This window comes from Ceratotherium simum, chromosome 27 (genome assembly GCF_057802395.1).
Source record: "Ceratotherium simum simum isolate JZ-2026a chromosome 27, ASM5780239v1, whole genome shotgun sequence".
Classification (NCBI taxonomy): domain Eukaryota; kingdom Metazoa; phylum Chordata; class Mammalia; order Perissodactyla; family Rhinocerotidae; genus Ceratotherium; species Ceratotherium simum.
Genome location: NC_141926.1, coordinates 28,363,687 through 28,388,472, shown reverse-complemented (window position 1 = coordinate 28,388,472; position 24,786 = coordinate 28,363,687). Strand labels below are relative to the sequence as shown.

Below are 24,786 nucleotides of genomic sequence, written 5' to 3'. Positions count from 1 at the left end.
GAACAATTTATTCGATCATAGTTCTTAGATATAAAATAAGCAGTTATGCCAGAAGGTGGCATGCTTGATTGACTCTTTAGAATTTGAGGATCCCGTTAGCTAAGCTTTGGGTTTTTTGGAGCCAAACTAACACCTAAAAGGAATGTGCTGCTGGGTTGGGGATTGAGTGAGTTTTACGGTATACGTTGTTGCATGGAAGTGTTCTTGAGGTTGGAAGGTGACCTAGTGTCAGTGTAACCTGTTTCTTGACCAACTTATCCTAACACAGGAGTCTTTGAGTTAGATAGTGAGCTCTCTAACAACCTTTAAATACTTGACTCGTGCCCACGAGTTTTGTGGCTTTTTGACTTCCTTAGCAATTAGCCTTTGTCTACACAAAACAAGACAAACAGGTGCACCTTAATATATTGGCAGTAACCAAGAGATGGTACTGTATCCTGGCCGAGAAAAGGCCCTGTGCGCACAACCAGCAATTCCCACCGTTGGAACCTGGGACTGGGTACGATTGAACCAGCAGACCTCAGCAAATGGGGACTGCGGACTGATTCTGAAGAAATGGGGAAGTGCAGTTGGCACTAGCAGTTTTCAACGTGGAATCTGGGGAAGGATTCCAAACAACTGGGAAACTGCAGACTGAACCACCAGCAGTTCCCAACATCGAATCTGGGAATACAACCAAGGGCTGGGGTTTCCAATTGAATGGGGGATTGTGGTCCGAACTGCTAGCAGCTCCCAACGTGGAACTAGTGATTCCAGACCAATGGGGAACTAACTGGAAAGCCAATTAGATTGGGAGCTCAGTGCAAAAAGAGCGGAACTCAGAACCCAGAGGGAACTTACCCACAGCCCTTGGAAACAGTGAAAAAAGTGAACTCAAAAAGGGGTTTGCAGGTGCCATCCCTGTGTTTCTTGTCCCTGAATGCCACTGGAAGTGTCCTTTGGTCTTGCTGCTGCCACCAAATCTGTTAAACAACAAAAAATTCAACTGAGTAAATCTGAAAGATCAAATTGGTTTTATTGAATGATTCATGAATCAGGCAGCATCCCATCTAGCAAATAGAAAGGAACTCCATAGAATTGCAGAAAGAAAATGTTTTTAAAGGCAGAGAGGGATGGGAAAAAAGGAAATTATTGCAAAGAATGCATTGTTTTAGGCAAGGTTGCCCTCCTAAGGGGAATGGAAGGGGTCTATCAGTGGATAACCTCCTAGTGCTGACCAGGAAATTCTGTGTTGACTGTTCAAAGGTTACATTCCTGGGGGTTTGAAACTGCAGTTAGGTTAGATGTTAAGTCTTGGTTTTCTCACTGTGGGGCCTTAACATAAGTGACTCCATTTTGGGCCTGCTGTCTCCTTTTTAATAAGTGTGAATAGGTTGCACCCACCTCATTTTACTTTATTAGATAAGAAGTCCCTACAAGGAAGACCTTGGAGCTCAGAAAAGGAGCTCTAGAGACGGAAGTGGGTTGGATCCACCTTGGATGCAAAATTGCTAGTCAAGAAGGAAAGAACCATATGCAGGACATTTTTAGTTGAGGCATCACAGACCAGAAGTTTAGTAAATAGGAAGGTGCAAACCTTGAAATAAAGAGTAGGGTGTTAATCACAACAGAAATAGCAGCAATAAAAACATATAATTGCAGGAAATGAAGGTGCAGGTTTTCAAAGACAGGAAAAGCATAGCTGGAAGATGCCAGTAACAGAGGGGAAAACTTTACAAATGAGGTGGCTTCTCTGCCATAAACTTAGAATTTTTCTCATAGATCACCTCTTTTGATCTCTTCTATTTCTTGCTAACTTAGCTGAGAAAGTTCTTTCACATTTTTTCTTTCCCACTCAGCCTTCTTCCCCACCCTAATCCTTTTCTTTTCATTGTTTCGTTTTCAGTCCAAACTTGTGAGGTCCTAAACTGTGCTACAGATACATCTGGATTTTTTTTCCTAGGTTTTAGCTGACTTTATTTTGAAAGGTAATGAAATACCAAATGGTAACACAATTTCAAAGACATTGCTTCTCTATTTCATAAAATACTCAATGTTCTTGGGCCTGGCCCAGTGGCGTAGTGGTTAAGTTCGCATGTTCCGCTTTGGCGGCCTGGGGTTCGCAGGTTCGGATCCCGAGCACGGACCTACATGCCTCTTATCAAGCCATGCTGTGGCAGGCGTCCCACATATAAAGTAGAGGAAGATGGGCATGGATGTTAGCCCAGGGCCAGTCTTCCTCAGCAAGAAGAGGAGATTAGCAATGGCTGTTAGCTCAGGGCTAATCTTTCTCACACACACACAAAAATACTCAATATTCTTGTTGCGCTTTGTATTAGTCAACTATCACCGTAACAGACCACTCCAAAACTTAGTGGCATACTAAGGATTATCATCATGTTCACAGATTTGCAGCTTGGTTGGGGTGGCTCTTCTTCACAAGTGCCTCATTCTTCTGGGGCAACATGTGCTTCATTCTTCTGGGGCAAGTGGGCTACCCAGGTCATGTTCTTCTTAAGGAAGTTGCAGAAGTTAAAGAGGGCAAGCCCAACCGTGTCAGCACATTTCACCTCTGCTTGCATGCTGTTTGCTATTATGTCATTGGTCAAAGCATGTCACATGGCTAAGCACATCATTGCAACAAGGAAATGTATGGTGTCTCTAGTGGGAGACAGTGAAAAGTGGCAAAGAGTGTGGGTCCAGAGATGGGAGAAGAATTGGGAGTTTAACACAGGCCGTATAATCTTTTCTGGGTTTTATATTTGTGTTTACATTTCACCTTATAGTCATTAATGTGTATATATATTATTTTGTATTCTACCACTTTAGCTTAATGTGATTTTGTAAAGATAAACTTCTATATAGATTCACTATTTAAAAATATACAGTTGTTTGGATTTGTCCATCTGTATCAAAATCATTTGAGATGCTTATTAAAAATGCAGATCTGGGGCCGGCTCCGTGGCTTGGCGGTTAAGTGCGCGCGCTCTGATGCTGGCGGCCTGGGTTCGGATCCCGGGCACCCCCCAGGGCACCACTTCTCCGTCCAACCCGAGGCCGAGTCCCACGTACAGCAACTAGAAGGATGTGAACCTATGACATACAACTGCCTACTGGGGCTTTGGGGGGAAAAAAATGAATAAATAAAATCTTTAAAAAAAAAAAAAATGCAGATCTGTTAGCCTTAACCCAGACCCTCCTGGAATCACTATCTCTGGGGTGGGGGCTGGGAATCATCATTATTAACAAACTCACCAGGTCATTCTTCTGCACATTAAAGTTTAGAACCTCTTCCTTGTGGAAAGACATTTGCATTTTTTTCATTTTTCCAGCATTATAAATAGCCAGCCACATTTGTACAAATGACTAATTTCTTTGGGGTAGTCAATAGTCTTTCCCTGATCCATGATAGAATAATTTGCAGTTGAGGAAAATAATACTCTGTGTAAAGGATGGAGTTTGGAGTGCTGGTGGTGGTAAGATTACAGACAGGCTTATACAGTCTTAAGTATTTTATGTTCACTAAAATAAGGCATTGAATTAGATAAGGAGAACTCCTGTAAGCTTTTTATACATCTTTAATTTGTAATGTTGAGTATTGTGTAACTTAGTCATTGTTCCATTGCTTAATTATTGGTAACTTTTTAAAAGAAAGTAGAAAAGTTGACAAGTTTAAAAAGAATTTTATTTTTCTTGTATTTCAGCCCTGTAAATTTGGCAATTCAATTCTTTTATTCAACTATTTTGATTATTCTTGGCATTTTATATGGCCTTGTTTATGTACTTCATTGTATATTTTATTGTTAGATAGTCTCGGTTATCTCAGCTCTTTAATAAGATTTTTATGGAAATAAAAATTCATTGACGGCATGGCAGATACTGCCAATGCCTATCCAGTATATATTCTTTCTTTTTCCTCACAAACAACCTTGATTTCATTTTCAGAGCAGCTTTGTGTGTGGCTGAAAAATACATTTCCCAATTGCCTTTGCAATTATGAGTGGCCACGCAACTTTGTTCTGTTCAGTGAGGCTTTAAGTGGAAGTCATTACTTTGTTCTGTTCAGTGAGGCTTTAAGTGGAAGTCACTAGACGGGGCTTGATAAAGAAGGCAGAATCATTTGGCAGACACCGTTTGTCCTTTGCCTTTCCCTTTGTCCTACCTAGAAATTGGAGAGGATGCTGGAGGAGGAGACATGGAGTGACAGACACTTGATGAATGTCGTATATAAGAATGTTTAGTGGGAAGACGGAGGGAGCTTAGATCTTTTTTTTTTTTTCTGAGGAACGTCAGCACTGAGCTAACATCCATGCTAATCCTCCTCTTTTTTTGCTGAGGAAGACTGGCTCTGAGCTAACATCTATTGCCAATCCTCCTCCTTTTTTTTCCCCCAAAGCCCCAGTAGGTAGTTGTATGTCATAGTTGCACATCCTTCTAGTTGCTGTGTGTGGGACGCGGCCTCAGCATGGCCGGAGAAGTGGTGCGTCGGTGCGCGCCCGGGATCCGAACCCGGGCCACCGGTAGCGGAGCGCGCGCACTTAACCGCTAAGCCATGGGGCCGGCCCCGGGAGCTTAGATCTTGAGTATCATGTGGGATGTCCTTATCAGTTCTGGACTGCCCACCTCCAGTCTAAGTATATTAGGAAAAAAAGACTGCAGTATGTTAAAGCTACTATTTAGATGGGACTCTTCCGTGTAGCTGAATATAATTTCTAACTTATACATGTGGTTTCTGTAAAAGATATCTAGACTAGGTTATCTCAAACCTGACTTGCAAATTATTTATTTTTTCATTTCATTTTGTAATTTGTTTAGGACCCTTCACCTCTGAGTGTATATACATTATGCATATTTAAATTGTCAAGCGTGTTTTGAAATGCACATTTTACAATTCTGACATCAATAAATATGTATGAAGAACATTTTAAAACTTTATATTTTGAAGTAATTTCAAATTTAAATTTGCAAGATTAGTACAAAAAACTTCCATAACTTTTTTCCTGGCCCATTTGAGAGTAAGTTGCAGAGCTCATGTCCCTTGACCACCTGAAATACTTCAGGGTGTATTTCCTAAGAAAAAGATATTTTCTTACATAACTATAGTGCACTTATTAAATTCAGGAATTTAATATTAATACGACATCATTACTATGAAGTCCATATTCGTATTTCTTCAGTTGTCCCAGTAATATCCTGTATTGCATTTAGTTTGAGATGTAATCTGGTCTCCCACAGTACATTTAGGTGCCATGCCTTTTTGGTCCCCTTTAATCTGGAAACTTGTCCTTTGTCTTTCATGATATAGACATTTTGAAGATAACAGAATAATTATTTTGCAAAATGTTCCTCAGTTTGGATTTGTCTGATGCTTCCTCAAGATTAGATTCAGGTTATGCATTTTTGGCAGGAAAACCACAGGTGATATTGTCTTCTTGGTGTATCATATCGTATCAAGAGGCACACACTTAATTTTATCCCATTATTGGTAATATTAATTCTGATCACTTTGTTGAGGTGGTATCTGTTAGGTTTCTTCATTATAAAATTACTCTTTCTGCCTTTGTACTTTGTAGGAAGAGTTTGAAACTATGTAACTATCCTGTTTCTCATTAAGCTTTCACTCAGTAGTTTTAGTATCCATTGATGATTCTTCACTGAATTATTACTGAGATGAATGTAAAACATTTTCAAGAAAGATTTCTGCAGATCCTTTCATTCTAGTGACGACTTGTTTTCCATATCATATCCATTGAGCTTTCATTATTTCATGGTGCTATCTTACAGTTTTTGGGCACTTGTTTTAAGAAATACAGAGATGTAGGGAGGAACATAGTTCTTAATTAAGGAAGTTCAGGGAAGGGTTTGATAGTGGAATCCTATACCTCTACCTTTTTTTCTCTCCAACAGACGATAATAGATTATGTAGTATATAGACCAATGGAGTATAAACAGATCTGAAGCAAATGGAGGCAAATGATCAATTCTGTTTAGGATCTTTTATGGCAGATTGGAGAATGAGATGGTTCTTTTTTTCCTTGAGTAGATCTTAGGATTCCACTGATGTAATATACCCACCTAGGGCATGACCTGCCAAAAGCATGTCTTTTTCAAACATCCCGGGTGCCTGGATGCTGGCTGACCCTGGGGACAGGGAGAGATTACCAGAGCTGCCTGGATTTCAGTTGGTGGTGCCATCCCCTAATTAAAGTGGCCCAATAGATACCCGTTTTCCGTAGTTCTTCTCAGGCTTAGCCTCATGCTAATCACTCCTTTTCTTGTTGGGAGGCATAAATGAAGTGGTGAAGAATGGGCCAGAAGGTGTTAATTCAGTAAGACTTCTTCTTGAGGAGTAACGTAGACGTTCCCTTGTGGAAACGTGACAGTGGAATAAGGGTTCCCTACAGTATGGTTTGTTCTTCCTAAAATAATGAAATTTGTTCAGTCTCTCTCAAGTTCTATTTTTTTTCTCTTTTACTCTAGTTCATTTTGTGTTTTCTGTTTTTTTACCCAAAGGTCATTTATGTTCTTGTCCTTGTGTATTTTCAGATTTCAGAGTGTAATGATTTTGGTTTTTCCCCTCTTTCTAGCACCAGCAGACATTTTTGAATCAGCTGAGAGAAATTACTGGGATCAATGACGCCCAGATACTACAGCAAGCCTTGAAGGTATGACCTGTGTTTTATGAACTACAGCTGTGTTACACCCTCATCTCTACTGCCTGCCATATTTGAAAGTTGAGTTTTTTAATTATACTGTGTGGTGGTCGTAGTAGAGATATAGGAAAGAACTTTTATAAAGGAAGAGCCTTATTTAACATATACTGCAGTTTTAGCATGTTAGCATTCAGCATCCTAATGTTCCAAGATACTTTGGAGTGACATAACCTCTCTCTATGTGAAACACTTTTTGTGCAAAATGGAGGGATGTGAATCGAAATGCTAATGGCTGGTTTTACGCAAGAGCCATGATTTTAGAGTTTAAATAGGGGTGAAGAGTGAGGTGGGGTAGGGAGAGGAGGAGGGAGAAATAGAAAATTAATAGAGGGTCAAAAGCTTACATTTTTCCCTTCTAAGAAGGAGAAATATAAACTGGCTAACATTCAGCTAATTGCACCTTAAGAACATTGCACATCAAATGTCAAACTGTTTAGTATATGCAGCAAATGAAGTGTATCATTTTGGTTGTATCTTATGAAGTACTCTCATTTCCACACAGAGGCACCCAGGTGAGTCAAATCATATGGATATGCATGGGGAAAAAGATCAAGTGAATGAAAAATGTTCAAGAACTAGAACTGCATTTTAAGCTTGTGTGTGTGTGTGTGTGTGTGTGTGTGTATTTGTACTAAAAGCTAACAGCGGTATAGCCTCTTTGCCGCTATAGGCATACACACAGCTTCAATCCTTTGCTCCGTGAGACAAAATTATGTAATTTTTGATTCTGAGCCAAAAGCTCTTTATTTCTGGCAGTAATTTATCTTTTAGATGATTGTAATCATAATCATCATAATGATAGTGATGCTTATTAAGCACTTATTAAGCACTTACAGTACTAGGTGCTATTCTAAGTACTTTATGTAGCTAACTCATTCTCCTAATAACTCCGTGAAGTACTATTTTCATCCCTTTTTAAAAGATAAGGAAGCAGAGGTTAAAGTGACTTGATCAAGATCACACAGCTAGTATGTGGAGGAGCTTGGAATAGAAACCAAGCAGTCTGATCCGAGAGCACCACACTTAATTTCTGCTTTTACTAGAGGCTTTGCTTCATATTTGCCCCATCAGGACAATGATGAACAGTACTGTTTAGAGCATTAATGCAGGGTTTCTGAAGCCGCTATAAGTATTTGGAGAGGAAGTAAAAGTGTCATACCTCGGTTTTTATGATTATGACATTTAGATGATTGCTAGTCTTTTCTTTATTCTGATAAATGGGACTAAATCATGTCTCTTTTCAGAAAGTGCTTTTTCCATTCTGTATCAGTGAGTGTGACGCTACACCCAGTATGTTGTCAGGGCAAATTTGGAGAATTCACTTTTCTTTTTTTTTAACTTGGGAAATGTATAGAATATGTTTGATTAAATAAACATAAGGAATTAAATTAATTCTTGTCTACATTTCCTTTGAGGTAAGTTGTGTGACTGTAGTTTTTTTAACTTTCATTTTAGTTATCAGTAGCTAGGAGTGAAAACAGTGTACTTATACTTTAACTGTTGCCCAGTATAAATTTGTAAGAGGTTTATTAATGAGTTGAGTGTCTCAGTAAAATACTGACAAGGAGTCTACTTTTGGGAGCCACAATGTCATTGATTTATTTAAGCACTTTTATTTATTTTGAGCATCTATTTTTAGCTCCCCAAAGTAAGTCACCTTCAAATTGTGGAAATCCCTGTTGTAAACAGTTTATTCTTGTTATATAAGGTAGTCTTTGAAAAGCACTTAACGCATTTCTTGGCACATAGTAGTGCTCAATAAATGTTAGCCATTGTTATTGCAAATTATTTTACTATAGTTTACTTATCTAACTACAGAATATGTTATACCCGTAGTTTGGATGAGTCATTTGAGAATCTTATAATTGTTGTGACAGATAACAAAGTTTAAAGCAGTGGTGCTTTTCAAACTGTACTCTTACTTTTTCTCTGTTCTCCCCGGCTACTAGAATTGGAGTTGGGGTGAGTCGGGGACTTCATTCTTCTAGTTGCTCAGGCCTCAAATCTTGGGATCATCCTGATCTGTCCCCTTCTGTCACCACCTACATTTAATATGATAGCAAATAATGTTAGACTCTGTGCTTCTGCCGTTTCTGCCTATAGTGTGTTCTCAACACACAGCCAGAATGATCCTTTTAAAATGTAAGTCATACCGTATCATTTTTGTCCAAAACCCTCCACTGGCTTCTCGTTGCACTCTGCTTGTATGCTGAAGTTCTTAAGTCCTACACAGTCTTAACGCGTTCTGGCCTTCTGTCACAAAGATAGCTTCATTATTAATATCTGGATTTCCTAATGTTGTTTTAATTAGCTGTCATAGAGCTAGTGTTATATTTATTGTTAACTGTACAGAGAATATAGAGATATAACTGGGGATGTCTCTTATTTTGTGGTTTCAAAAATTCTTAGTTTTTTAGCATCTACTTTCTTCTAAATTAACTTTAGAATAATTTTGTCTAGGTATGCTTTTGATGAGAACTACATAAAATTTCTATTTAATTTGGGTAGGATTGTCATCTTGACAATATTGAGTATTTCTGTCTAGGAGTTCTGTGTGTCTCTCCGTACTGTCAAGCTTCAGAACATTTTGCTGTTTTCTTCCTACATGTCTTTGACATTGCTTTGACATTTGACAGTTTGCTTCTAGGTATGTATTCAGCATCCATATTAAAGGGAATATCTTTTTTTATGTGTGTGTGTGAGGAAGATCAACCCTGAGCTAACATCCATTGCCAATCCTCCTCTTTTTACTGAAGAAGATTGGCCCTGGGCTAACATCGGTGCCCATCTTCCTCTGCTTTATATGGGACACCACCACAGCATGGCTTGACAAGCGGTGTGTCGGTGTGCCCCTGGGATCCGAACCTGGGAACCCCGGGCCGCCGAAGCAGAGCGTGCGCGCTTAACCGCTGTGCCATCAGGTTGGCCCTTAAAGGGAATATCTTTTATTGTTCCTCTTTGCAGAAGAACTGTTTTAAATACTCATTTTTCATCCTTTTATATGACAAGTTCCAGAAAACATTTTTTAGTTTATTCGTTTGTTTAGAAGTGTAAGTTTGTGATTGACTTTTGTTAAGCAGATATGAAAGTAGTAGAAAACTAAGAAATTAGTTATAGAATTGATTTTTACATTATATTAGTATTTTTAATTAATAAAGAAATTACTATTGATATAGTATTCTTTGTTTATGATGAATTTATACTATAAGATTAGAATCACACAGAATGATTTCAAATCTGAAAATGATTTTTCCTACTAAGCATTAGTTGTTATGGAAAAAATTATATAAATCATATGAGAATGCATAGAGTTGTTCCAAAGTATTTGATGTTCTGTTCTTGATATTTGAAGGATAGTAATGGAAACTTGGAATTAGCAGTGGCTTTCCTTACTGCGAAGAATGCCAAGACCCCTCAGCAGGAGGAGACAGCTTACTACCAAACAGCACTTCCTGGCAACGATAGATACATTAGTGTGGGAAGCCAAGCAGATACAAGTAAGTCTACTTCTCTTTGTTAATATTTTGATAAGAATGTAATAAAAAATTTTCCTTGGGGATATATTAATTTTGTTGAAACAGAGGTGAAGGACCAAAAAAAAACTACTTTAAATTTGGTTCTTCTTAGTGTAGTTGAAAGGAGCATATGTTTTATTTAGCTGCATTATATTCTTTTCCAGTTTAGGAATAAAAGATTGTATTTAAGTTATATATCCTTTCATAGATCATTTCATATAGTATTCATTGTTTTGAAATATGAAACAGCTACAGGTGTTACTCATTAAACAAACAAAAATGTCTAGAATTTTAAATGGGCAAATCATTTGTTTTATGGATTTTAAATGTTGATAGAGGCTTAGTATTATTTTTGAAGGTAAAGTATTATTTCTAATTACTAATAGCTTTACCATGTAGTAGAATTTCCCTTCCTTCAATCCCTGCCCCTCCCCAACAGAAAGATTTTGGAAAAAGGCTTATTACCATGTAACAAAATAAACACACGTACGCATACACACGTGTACGCATGCATACATACGGAAAATTTTATGAGACTAATTTTTCTTCATGGTATGAATACTTTGTGCTTATATAGCACTGAGTTTTTCAAAATACGTTCACTTCCCTCCATGTCTCATTATGGTGTAATAATTGCACTATATAAGATATAGGTATTTTTGTGCATTCTGGATTTGGGAAGTTTGACTAGTAACTTGTGTTTGAAGAGAATTTCTGATGTTGTTTATAGACTTTTTCAAAGTTAGGAAACAACCAGGAAGAACCCATTGACATAGATGTTTATAGCTATTAATTGGCATTGAATACTGTTTGTTGATAAAATATTTTAATTTCAAATTTTCAGAGTAATCTTAATATATTTGCTCTACGAATGATCTTATGTCAGCCAAAGCTGGACTGTTCCTATCTCACACAGATAATAGGTGATGGGAGAAGTTTTATGTATGTAAGACAGACCCAATTGCTTATGTCCAAGTTGAAGACAAACTGTGGCTTGGCCCTTGTCTACATCTCTAACTTCATTTTCTGCTGTTTTCCTACTCTCACTTTACACTGTGATAATACAGAATGGCTTGAATTTCTTGTCCACCTAGTGCTATTTAATTTTTTTTGTCTTTATACTTGCTATTCTTTCTGTCTGGCATCCCCTTTAGCCTTTACCCCCAGTCTAATTTCTTCTGGTGTTGTAAGACTTAGCTCGGGAACTACTGGCTCTAGAATGTTTCCCCTGACCTCTAAGTTGGACCAAGTGCTTCTCTAGCACCCAGAGCATACTTCTGTCTTAATGAGTACTGTGTTATTTTGAAATTATTTACTTGAGTCCTTTCTTGCTTACCAAACAGGAAACGTAACAGGGCAAGAGACCATTGATGTTCCCACCATCATACTAGAATGTCATACTTTCTCAAAGATTGTTTGTTGAGTTATTTTTGATAATATGTGTAAAAAAGCTGTTTCAAAACTAATGAAAGGGACGAGATTGAGAAACTTGTTGCAAGACAAGAAGTTGGAAAAGAGAGCAGTGGTATAAATAGAGGAGGAATTAATATGTAAGAACAACAGCTCATATCTTTCACGGTTCTGAGACTTGGGGGGAAAATGAAATTAGGTAGAAAAAGGAAGAAAAGAATGATTTTGACTGAAGGCAACTGGTTAAAGTGAAGGAAACAGGAAATTGACTACACATTGTTCAGTGTTCTAGTTGAAAGGATGAAAAGATTTTAAGAACGATAGCTGTGAACTCTTAATATAGATGGTAGACTTTGTGACATGAGAAAGCAGATATAGGTATACAGGGGAGAATCAGGATAAGAAGATTGTCGTAAACAAAAGAAGGTATCTTATTTGCTGTGTTAAAGTCAGAAAATATTGTTTAAGCCAGATGTTCACACCTGTTCACGATTTTGACAAGGAATAGTGAAAATGTTCTGGACAAAAAGAGAGATTTGAATAGGTGCTCTTAGGGAGAAGGCAACCTGATTTCAGAAGGTATATGTCTCATTTGCTGATAATTTGAAAAACTTTTTTTGCATATGTAGCTTTTGAAAAATATCCACTAAGTAATTTTATATTCTACTTGAAAGTAATGGTAGAGAAATGGAGTTTCTGGTTTTATCTCAATTGATTCACTGTCATATTGAGCAAACTGCTTGCTGTTGTGGTTTCTTTATCAATAAAATGTGCTATCCTTCTAACCAGGATGCTAATTCGTATTTAGTAATTCAATAATTTGGATAGTGTGTCCATAAAGTTGGTTTGAGATTATTGAGAAAAAACTTGTAGAAATATAATGTGGTGGTTGTATTATAATAGTGTTAGTATAAAACTGGGAAAAAATAGCCAATGAGTAACAATAATTCTTTTCCATTTAGCAGATCTACACCATATTTTGTAAAGTTCTAAGAAGTACAGCTGCCTTTAGGAGATAGTCTTGATTCAGCATTTAAATTTTGTAGTGTCGTAATAGTGTTTCATGGTTTAAAACTAAGAAAGTAAGGAGATGTCATGCATTTAGCAGATTCTTTAAATTACTATGCTGTTATTGCTGAGAAGAAATGAAATCTTGCGTGTATTTTTAATTCTTGGAAGAAGTAGTAAAACGTGGGAAGGAAAGATAGAAAATAATTACAAATGAATATATGTTCAAACGCAGGCCTCTCTTGAAAAAACTATGTGAGTGCTGAAGGAATGCGGAGTATTGGAGTGATCAGAGTGTGAGGAAGTTTTCAAGGGATTGTTCTAGATATAAAAACCCCTTCGAGCATTTTCTCAACTTTGAGTGAAATTTATTGTTATCAGAAAGTTGACCATAATTTAACTTAATTCTTTCGAATATGGCAGGGTTTTATTTCTTTAATTCCTTGTTTTCTTTTTTAAGTATAAAGTCTGTTGCAAACAGGACTAAAGTGTAAACAGAGCCTTGCTAACTTTGTGTGTCATCTATTGGTTGTCGTACTGACAAAACATCTGTATTTTGAAATAAAAGTCTCTAATGCTAAATACGTATGATTACTTGTATAAGCTGCAATATAACTGTTTATAACTGGGGGTCTCTTTTATTTTATTTTATTTTTTTTAAATTTTCTTTTGTGAGGAAGATCAGCCCTGAGCTAACATACATGCCAATCCTCCTCTTTTTGCTGAGGAAGACTGGCCCTGGGCTAACATCTGTGCCCATCTTCCTCCACTTCGTATGGGACGCCGCCACAGCATGGCCTGACAAGCGATGTGTCGGTGTGCGCCTGGGATCGAACCCAGGCCCCAGCAGTGGAGCGCATGCACTTAACTGCTACGCCATGGGGCCGGCCCCTGGGGGTCTCTTTTAGAAGGAATAAAATACATGTTTTTTTAATGAGTAGAAAAATTCAGCTTTTAAACTAATATCCCATAGAAGTCACATTTGGGGCTTGTGGGGAAATGTTCATGTATCCATAGCTGGGTACATCAGAAGATAAAGTAAATTATGTCACTCGATTTGAAGAAGACATATTTGTGAACCTTCATTTAATATTGAAGGAGTAATTACATTTTCACTAGTTAGTAGGACAATGATTGGCCTTTATAGTGTATTTTTACCTTTCATTTTTGAGAGAAAAAAGAAACATTTCAAGGAAAGCTTATATTCTGTGTAATAAGGAATTAAGTATTGTACCTGGAGTTTTTATATTGCTTTGGTAACATTCTATACTGTAATTTAATAACTGTTGAATTCTGGGAAAAGGCTGAAATCATTTATAGTATTATTAACAAAAATTTTAGGCACTTATTTTCATTACTTGGATTTCATGTCCACATTGGATATTGTAAATTGTCAAATGAGTACCTCCCACCTCCAGCTTAAATTGAAAATAAAATTGTGTTGGAATTTTTCAGTAAAAAATACTAATGCAAAGGAGGAAACGATGCAAGATATGAAGATATTATAGGTGTACTACTAATAGTCATAGGAGAGATTCTGTGAAGTTTTTGTGTCGTGGCAAACTCTGTCATAGACATGACCTTACAAGGCTTTTGTCCATTTGAAATTCAATAGTAATATTCTTTCTTTCATGACCATTAAATTCTTTTGAACTTTTTTAAAACAGGAAAAAAACAGTATATGCCCACCAGAACGAGATGTACTACAATTGAGCAATCAAAGTATGGATCAAAAGATAAGAGGGATTTGGGTAGGTAATTTTAACACAGAAAATAATGTCACATATTGGCTTAAGTTTTAGAGAAATTGCTATAACACATTGGAATGAGTGTTAAGTGGTCGATCCTTCACGAATTTAGAATCAGTGTATTTATTTGGTAAGGACTGCATAGAAAGTGGGAAAAATGTTGAAGTTCTGTCCTAGAACTCTGGTCTTGGTTATGTTGCTTGGCCAGCCTAAAAATGATTTAAAGGACAAGTGATAGATCCAAGTCTAGTGCTCTTGTATCTGCTGAGGGCAAATCACTTACGTTAGGCAGTTTAGGATTTTATTATTTGAACACTGATAGTTTTTCCATTCCCCAAATTTATTAAACAAGGAACTTCAGAGAGAAAAAAATTAATGCCATGAAAGTTAAATCTCTTTTTCCATAGAGATTTCTAATGCATAAAATTGTTTTGATGATTCACCAAAAGTTAAGCTTAAGCTTAAAAATGAAATTCTACGATGGTGTGAAAGTTACTTGTAACTGGTTGCATGCAATTAGGCTTATATTGTGTTAACACATTTGCTATAGAATGACTTGCATAACTTTATGAATTTTATTTAATTTTAGGGCAGAATGATAGCCATGGGTGTTTGCACTTTTTGTTGATTAATATAGAATGTTAACTTTATTTTTTTTCCACAATCCAAGTTTGAAAACATAGTAAAATTGATGACAAAACTCACGAATGGCTCCTTTACTATCCACCTTCCTTCCTTACCAGTGCTGCCTTTATAAGTTTAGCAGCTGTTATTAAAAACAGAACAAGACCATCTCAATATAGTTGCCGACAGTCACGTGTGGCAACCTAAATTTAAATATAAATTAAAATTAATGTTAAAATTTAGTTCTTCTGTTGCACTAGATACATTTTAAATAGTAGTCATATGTATCTAGTGCCTACCATATTGGACAGTGCAGATAATAGTACATTTCCATCATCACAGAAAGTTCTATTGGACATCACTGTTTTAGAGAATCTGAGTTCAGCAGTAAGAAGATTGGAAAAGTAGAAACATCTTTAAGATAGCTGACTGAGGGCAGAGGAGTATGGGAGAGCATAATTTACATTGCTTGTGTCTTCTTGCTTTTAAGTATTCTTTTAACATGATACCTTATTCTATTTGTCCTTTGACTTACTAGAAAAAATTTTAGATGGATAAAGCATATGTTCTTAAGTCTTCTAGTTAGTGCCACTATGAAGATGACTCATTAATTTTTATCTCTATTCCATAGGCTAGATATTAACCTTTATTTGCTTAACAAATATTTATTGATTGCCTAATATGTATTAGGTACTTTTACACCATTAAAAAAAACACAAAAACACAAAGAGTGTCAGTTTACAAAGGGGGGAGACAGACAGTAAGCAATAAATAAATAATGTCAGATAGTCGTAAGTTCATGAAGAACAATAAAGCAGGGTAAAGGGACAGAGGTGACGGGGATGTGGTTGTAGGTCAGGCTTGGGATATGCTATTTGAGATAAAGGGTCAGTCAAGGAATGTCTCTTGGATGAGGTCACAGTTATACAGATACCTGAGTGAAGTGAGGGAGCGAAGCTCGTGGATGTCTGAGGGAAGTGCATCCCAGGTTAGGGCCTCCAGGCAGGAGTATATTTGGCTCAGGAGATGAATAGTGAGAGGGAGAATGGTAGTATTCTCATTTCTGATCTCCTGCTGACCATCCCTATGTTCCTATTTGCCTTTCTCTCTTAAGGGCATTGCAACTTCCGGTGGCCCAGTGATTTTATTTTTTTATTTAAAAAAAAAATTTTTTTTTACTGCTCTTCCTAATCACCCAAGACAACCATTTAGTTTGCAGTTCTATCAATTTTTGTATGCATACTTTTCCTTCAGTTGCTCCTGTCCTGCTATATATTCTTACTACAACTCTTCTCAAACTCTTGTTCAAGACTCTTAACTCCTAAGTCCCAGAACAGAGTTCTTTCTGCTCACATCATTCTCCTGCCCAGAAATCTTTGCTGGTGGTAAATATAAACGTGGCTTATAAAATAAAGTATTTCACGTATGCTTAGCCTTATGTAGATAAGGAAAACAATGGAAGAGCTTTTTTTCCTTCTAAAATCAAAATCTTTACATATATTGTGGTTCAACTATATTATGGGCTAAGTAGGTTTTTTTTTTAACTAACTTGGAAGCCTTTTGTCATTTAATGTACTGTTTTTATGGGAAATTGAAGTATGAGTTAAAACAATGCATACATTTGAAGTCTAATTCATTGACAAGCTGATGACTGCCTATATTTTGGAGTTAGCAGAAAAATGTTTGGTAGTTGGTATTTAAGTTTTGCTGAAATGGTAATTCTTTGGGATGTACAAGAATTTTTAGGGTGAGTGTTATGTTTTGGTATATATATTTCCGACCTTACAGAAAAATGTTTTAATTTGAGCAGTCTTGAAAATGTTGGAGATTACTGTTCATAGGCTTTTGTAATGTGTGATTTTCTACAGTGGTATTCAACTAACACTAACATGCCTGTGCCCTTGAATTGTGTTCACACTAATACTAGAGGGAGGGTTGGTTAAAACAAAGTTTGAGTGTTTTACCAAGGTCCTCCCATGGCACAGATATAAAAATATTCATAATACTTTGTTACACAGGCTAAACTTTTATTTAGTTTTGCCAATTAGAAATTGTTTACGCCAAGTTTATTCTCTGTTCCTTTTTGAGTGTGAGTGTATAAGAAAATCATAGAGGGCTAGTTTTCATTGTGAAATTGGTAGTTCATTACATGTTTTATGGAAATCACTCCACTAACTCCAAAAAAAGAAGAAATTCAGATTTAACCATTGTATTGAAATAGCATTTTACTTTATTAATATCTGATCTTAAAGTCATATGTATTTGGTATGTGAGTAGGTTATAATAGTCTTCTTTCAGGATTGCCATATTGTTCTAAAATATCTTATGGGAAGAAGAGGCTTTATGGAATAATGGGAACATCATGGAGAAAATTATGGTAATTACAGTGAAACTACATATAATAAATAAACTTTCTCCATTGCTTAAAGGAAAAAGTCCCAGCTTTTCAGTTGAGGACAGTAGTCTCTGGCCAACCAACCTTTCTAGCATTAAAGGCTACCATTGCTTGTTTCTTCCTCTGCCCACACTCAATACTTCTGACACCAGATGTGTGACTTTTTCCCACACCTGACCAATTCTCTGACACCAGCTGGGTGTCCTACAATTCAGTTCAATTCTGACACTACCTGGAGGTAGCATCAGATCCCACAGGTTAAGGGCAGTCACACAAGACTGCCCCCACTTTAGATGCCAGTTAGAAGTAGTGGGTTCCCAGGTTACCCATACTTCTGTCTGATTTGGCTACATATTGGGGGTTCCCATGACACCCTCCTCAAGTTTGATAATTTGCTATAAGGGCTCACAGAACTCAGGGAAACACATTTACCTGTTTATTATGTAATACAGGATCTGATAATGGATACAGATGGATATCCAGGTGTTGAGGTACTTAGGGCAAGGTCTGGAAGGGTCCTGAGTGCAGGAGCTTCTGTCTCATGGATTTGGGGTATGCCACCCTCCCAGCATGTGCATATATTCACTAACCCAGAAGCTCTCTGAGCCTGTACTTTAGGAATTTTTATGGAGGCTTCATCAGGTGGGCATGATCTATTATTAACTTAATTTCTAGCCCCTGTCTGCTCCCCAGAGGATGGGACATGGGGCTCAAAGTTCTAAGCTTCTAATCATGGCTTGGTCTTTCTTGTGATCAGTGCCCATCCTGAAGCTATACAGGAGCCCACCAAGAATCACTTCATTAGAACAAAGGATGCTCTTATCACCCAGGAAATGCCAGGTGATTTAGAAGCTCTGTGTCAGGATCCAGGGTCAAAGACCAAATATTAGAACAAAAGATGCTTCTAGTGTCTTTATCGCTTACCTTGCTCTTTGAATGGGTTGTTTACCCATGCATGATTTTATAATACTGTGCATTGGTAATTTGGAAGAGATTTCCCTTCAAATGTTGGAAGAATATCTACATTATAAAAGAAATTGAAATTGTTAATATCACCTGATTTCACCAGAAATCCTTTTAAGTTTTGGGAAGATATCCATAGTGGTGGAAACACTCATAGTGGTGGAAACAAGTTTTCCAAAGTTCTGATTTTTGCTTGAAAATTCTCTATTAATCATTGACGACAAATACTGTCATTCATTCTCCTTCAAGTAACAGATTTGCTTTGTTTATTTTCGAGAAAACATCTGTCAGTTACTCAAGTCTGAATAATCATAGCTTGTGGTTTGTCAGTTGATCTTTCAAGTAAAAATAGTGTACCATGAAAAATATCAGCTACTTCAGCTTGCAGCTCAAGCATTGCACTTGTGTTTTTTCTTTAGCAACAGTGTGCTTTGGATATACAGCAGAAGTACTATGCATACTTCCTATTTGTCACATAGAATTAAAAGAAAATTTGTCAGTGTTTGAGATTTAAGAAAACTGATTTTTCCCTTTTTGTCAAGGACTTAAGGGAGACTGGCTTTTTTTTTTTTTGAATAGTGAGTATGCATAGTTGTGTGTAATACAATGAATTGCTCACACAACTTGGTGCTACTGCCTTGGTTTGTGTGCTAGGTGCACCAGTTTTATGCATTGTTGTTTTGCATCATCAGTGCAAATGTGACCACAGTAGAAAAGGCAGATGACACCTTAGTGTTATGAGAATATTTTTTACTTAAGGAACCCCTTTCCCTCATACGGCTATAGGGGATCCCTAAAGATCCATGGACTACACTTGGAGAACTGCTAGTCTGAAGGAAATCCCACTGGATTTAATAGAAGACTTAAATTTGAAGTCTGTCCACCATTCTTTTTTTTTTTTTTAAAGATTTTATTTATTTATTTTTCCCCCAAAGCGCCAGTAGATAGTTGTCTGTCATAGCTGCACATCCTTCTAGTTGCTGTATGTGGGACGCGGCCTCAGCATGGCCGGAGGAGCGGTGCGTCGGTTAACACCCGGGATCCGAACCCCGGGCCGCCGGCAGCCGAGCGCACGCACTTAACCGTTAAGCCACGGGGCCGGCCCTGTCCACCATTCTTTATTCTTACAATGATATACTTCATTTCTCACAACTTCAGTTTTCTATTTCTTGTATGAGATAGAGTTAAAAACATCTTGCCTTGTTTTTTGCTTTTATGTTGCTTGAGTTGCAATTGATAAATTATGGAGAAGCTCTAAGTTTAAGTTGTTGCTATTTCTAAATGAGTTTCTGCTTTAGCCAGTTTGGTTTACTTGTCAGTGATGAAACAGTAAACACTCCAGATAGTTTCAAAGAAGAAATTTAATACAGGGGAGGATTAGGTTCTTAAAAAATCACCGGAAGGACTGGAGGAAGGATCTCTAGCTCGGCTTTCAGAAATGACTCCCAGATTCTCATGGGACTGGCCAGCCAGGGAAGCTCTCCCTCTGCCACAATCAGGAAGGCAATGAGTGAATCAGGAGGCTGCCTCTGGGACCCCTGAGTTTAAGAACATACTCTAGCTGCAGCCCAGGGAACAAGCAGCCAGGATTAGGTAACTGCTGCTGAGCTGTGCCTGGACATTGGAATGCAGAGTCTAGTTGCCACTTCTACTCTATCTCTTGACATTCCTGAAGCTGAAAATTGGACACTGAAAAGCCACTGTGGAACAACCCAATCTGTTCAGTCATGCTGGAGAAAACAGCCAAAAGCAGTAGGAAAGGGCTTCCCCCTCACTTCTGCCTTCCAAAACTCATGTTAGTGCATCCAGTTGGTGGAATCTAAATTTTATCCAGAACCTTAACTGCAGTGAATCGGGAAAATAGATTTGTTTGTATGTTTTGATCTTTCCAGCTTCTGTAGTTGAAGAAAGAGTACTTGGAGGATGAGAGAATGGAGTCTGAGCGCTAAGTGATCATATCCCCAAAACCTTTTTTTTTTGTGATTTTCATCTTATTTCCTTTATTTCTATTATTCTCTCTTTACTCACCTAAGAGTGAGTCATTATTTAATGACCAAGATAGTTCTCATTTTTATGAGGCCGTTTCCTACCTATCTAGTCCTAGCTTCTGCTTCATCAGTATTTAAGTTGGACTGGGTGGTTACTCTCAGGTGACACCCATCATCAGCTGTGGTCTGGGTGTATGTGGGTCTTGTAAGCTGGACTTAGGAAACCTGTGGCCTGCTAATATGTTTAGGCATACTCCATCATTTCAATTACCTTGTTATGTGTTCTACATTTTACTTGATTGAATTTTTTTGGACCCTACTTACTACATTTTGTGAGGTTTTATTATACTTTCTGAGGTCATTAAAAAATATCTTCCATGGCCAACTATTATTTCTAATATTTTTAATATTCTTGTAAGCTACCGTTTGGAGAAAAAGTATACATAACAATAGAAGCAGACTTCAATATATGTTATTTCTTTCTTGTTGAGTGTGGAATATTCTTTTCTAGCATCTGTATAACCCTACAGCTAGATGGTAAAATGCAAGCATTTTATCTCCCATCCCCTACTCCTTTTTGTTTGTTTCCCGCTTGTAAACTTATAGGATTACAACGAAAAAAATTAATTTTTGACATGTCTCAAATACAAATAAACAAAATGAATACAAAACTTGTCCAAAATACCAATAAGCATAATCCCAGCCACACAAAGATAAGGTAATAACAGCTATACTTCTTTCTATTTCTCATCATATTGTCTTGTAATCCCCTACTTAGCAGCATATTATAGTTCTTAGCATTGTTTAAATGGTAATGGGAGTATTATTGTTGTCTTCTGGGTTAAGTAAATTGACCAATATATATTGGAAAATTGGATTAAAAAGTGTTTTTCTGAAAGTGGTAATACTTGTAGCCTTTATTCTTTGGAAAAAGAATACTTTTAGGGTAAACTATTTTCTTTCATGAAGAAAAGAGAATAGTTTCATTTATTTGTGTGTTTCTTTTTGCGAAATGAAAACCTTTTTTTAGCTTAAAAGGACTGCATGTTTATTAAATAATTCAGATGGTATAGAAGTATTTAAAGTAGAAAAATGAAACATCCTTACACTTCCTCCTCCCATAACCCTCTTCATCAAACTTAACCACTGTTAACAATTTGGCACATTCTTCCGGGCTTTAAAAAATGTATATGTAAACATCTATCTATCTATCTCTATGGTCAATTAGTTTCTAAAACAATTTTTGAGAGCTCAGTTGTTAATTATTATACTTTGATAACATCTAGGTGGTAGTATGATGAGCTGTAATGTGTGTGTATTTGGGTTAACCTCAGAAAGCGTAAATGTAAATGTTTAATTATGTTGATTTCAAATTTTGTTGGTGAAGCAACTTTTTAGCAGTCTTTCTGCTTATTATCTTTTAATCAGAGACTTCATAGTAAATATTGAGGTTCCTCTGCAATGAAAAATATTTATGCCCTTATTGCTTTTGGGTATATTTTATAGAGAAGAACATTAAGTTTCAAAGTATATTCAATTTAAAATGTGTTTGCATTCTCTTCAGAGAGGCTGTTATGCAGAATTAAGTTGGTGCTGGCTTTGGTTTGAAAGGGTATATTGGGTATAAAATCTCCATAATAAGATTACCTTTCATTTTGTTTGACTTTTAATTTTGAGAAAGTTAGTTTTGCTTTTCAGATGTGATTGATCTCACTGGAGATGATAAAGATGATCTTCAGAGAGCAATTGCCTTGAGTTTGGCGGAATCAAACAGGGCATTCAGGGAGACTGGAATAACTGATGAGGAGCAAGCCATTAGCAGGTAAAAACATAATTTGTATAAAGTAGATATAAGTACTATTTATAATAGAAATAATAATTGGCTTTACTTAATTTCAAGAGGCACAAAAATATACTTTGTTATTCTAAATAAGCTATTAATATACTCCAGTATTGTTTTTATATTTTATGTAACCAAAATTTTCATATTCTAGTTCCAATTGCATTTGAAGCTTAGATTTTTAGGACTTTTGGAGTGGCATTTTAGGGCATTAAATTTAGGTGTATATTTTAAAGTTTGATTTTTTTCCCCCCAATCCCTTTTGGATACATTGTCCAATTCAATTTATAGTAATTTATAGAAGGGGTCAGCAAAATTCTTCTGTAAAGGGCCAATAGTAAATATTTTAGGCTTTGTGGGCCATATGGTTTCTGTCACAATTAGTCACCTCTGGTGTTGTAGTGCAAAAGCAGTTATAGATAATACATAATTTAATGAGTGTGGCTGTGTTCCAATGAATCCTGATTTACAAAAACAGGCTGCCAGCTGCATTTGGTCCATGCGTTGTAGTTTACCAACCTCTGATCTATAATATGGTATATATATAATACAGTAGTATCTTTATGGGTTTTTTTTTTTTTTTAAGAATTGGGCAAGATTCCAAGAGATGTGATGGAATACATCTTTTGATTTAATAACCAAAACTTTTTCGTTTAAAATAATTTGATCCACTGAAGGATCAAATAAATAAATTTGATTTTATTACAAAGCCATGTTGATTTAAAAAACTTTAAGTTATAAGTAGCTACAGTCATGTGCTGCATAATGACATTTTGGTCAGTGATGAACTGCATATACAGTGGTGGTCCCGTAAGATTAGTACCATATACCCTAGGTATGTTGTGGGCTAAATCATCTAGGTTTGTGTCAGCACACTGTGTGATGTGCATGCAATGAGAAAATCAGCTAATGATGCATTTCTCAGAACATATCGCTGTCATTAAGTGATGCATGACTGTATGATCTTCTAAACAACTCTTTGGAAGCTGTGGTAACTCTATCTTACTGAAGAAGAAATTTATCTTATAAGAGGTTAAATGATTTTCCAAAGGTACACAGCTAAGATGGGTGTTATGACTTCAGTGTTCTTTTCCCTGTAACACAGTTGTTTGGTAGCAGAATGTACCAGCTTCCTCAGATAATTTCCCTTGGCACAATATCAGTACTATATTTCTTTCTAAGTAATCTGAGATTATTGTATGGTAAGAGATGTCTCAAAATGCTATGTGTAGCAAAGGCACTAATTTTTCTTAGTAATACTTCTTAATGTTTTTAAATGATACTTTGGAAACTACTTTGTAAGACATTATTTTAAGAGGGAAAGACTTAATTAAAATCCATTGTTCTCTTTCATTGTGGCTAATAACATTTAATGCTAATTTTAAATGAAAACCAAAAATAGTCAGGCTTATTTTGCAAGGTTTTGGAACAATTATAAAATTAGGTTTTGTCTTAAAAAAATGGATTGGAATGAAATAATTATCTTTAATATTATAAAACTTGACGATATTTCAGCTTTGAGAAATATTTTAAACATGAAATAACGTGAGTTGGATTTCATGTTTAAGGGGAATGATGATCTATTATGTGAAAAAGAGGTTATAAAATAGAATATATACTATGATACAAATATTATTTTAAAGCGTATATGTATATTTTTTAATGAATTTATATTAGTATATAAATTTATAAAACCCTGGAAGCTTATATACCAAATATTATCAGTAGTTTTATATCATGTGTTTTCTAATTAAAAGAACATGTACTGGGCCGGCCCTGTGGCTTGGTGGTTAAGTGCACGCACTGCGATGCTGGTGGCCCGGGTTCGGATCCCGGGTGCGCATCGAGGCACCACTTCTCCGTTCATCCTGAGGCCGAGTCCCGCATACAGCAACTAGAAGGATGTGCAGCTACAACATACAACTATCCACTGGGGCTTTGGGGGGAAAAAATAAAATAAATAAAATCTTTAAAAAAAAAAAAAAAAAGAACATGTACTAATTAGATAATAAAAAGTAAAAATAACTTGAGTTAAGGGATTAAAACTATTCCTAATCTGTTATTAAGTTTAATGTATATATTATATATTGTTTTAGATATTCATTTTTGTCCAAATGGAAAATAAAATAAGATAATGCTCTTTTTTATTCTTGGTCTTTTAAATTTTAATGTACTTTTAAAATAGTAAATATTTTATAAATATTTTTATTGTAGATAACATTACAGAGCTTTGGCATAGTGTAATATGCCATAAAATGTTACATTAAATTATACTCTGTAGAAGTAAAAAGTCGTGTTAATTTACTGTTGCAAAATGTAATTTTTTTATATATAGGTTTTATAATTTACAGTTAACAAAAAGTGTTAAATGCAAAATAGGCAGTTAATAAGCACATATGTAAATCACATTGTATCACAGAAAAGGAAATGTCAGTTCTAGCTACACATTTGGCAAAGATATATTTGTTTTTATGGGTTTTATTAAGGCTTAGGACTCTAAATTCAAAAGGCAAAATTATGCAAATTATGTATCATGCTTAAAAGTAAATTTAACTACTTGTTCATTATCCAAGTTCAGATGATGTAATCTTGCCAAAATAAAA

The 24,786-nt window shown here is 36.2% G+C and overlaps 1 protein-coding gene across 3 annotated transcripts in view; it reads left to right on the top strand.

The window, feature by feature from the left end:
- Positions 1 to 24,786, top strand: part of USP25 (ubiquitin specific peptidase 25) — a 137,262-nt gene that overhangs the window by 20,899 nt on the left and 91,577 nt on the right. For 2 of the 3 annotated variants that reach the window (XM_014795498.2, XM_014795500.2), the window contains exons 2-5: positions 6,567 to 6,644; positions 10,045 to 10,189; positions 14,293 to 14,376; positions 22,042 to 22,165. In XM_014795498.2, coding sequence (XP_014650984.1) covers positions 6,567 to 6,644; positions 10,045 to 10,189; positions 14,293 to 14,376; positions 22,042 to 22,165 — 431 coding nt within the window. The remainder of the gene's footprint in view (positions 1 to 6,566; positions 6,645 to 10,044; positions 10,190 to 14,292; positions 14,377 to 22,041; positions 22,166 to 24,786) is intronic. The other variant, XM_004440736.3, reaches the window with a different exon arrangement.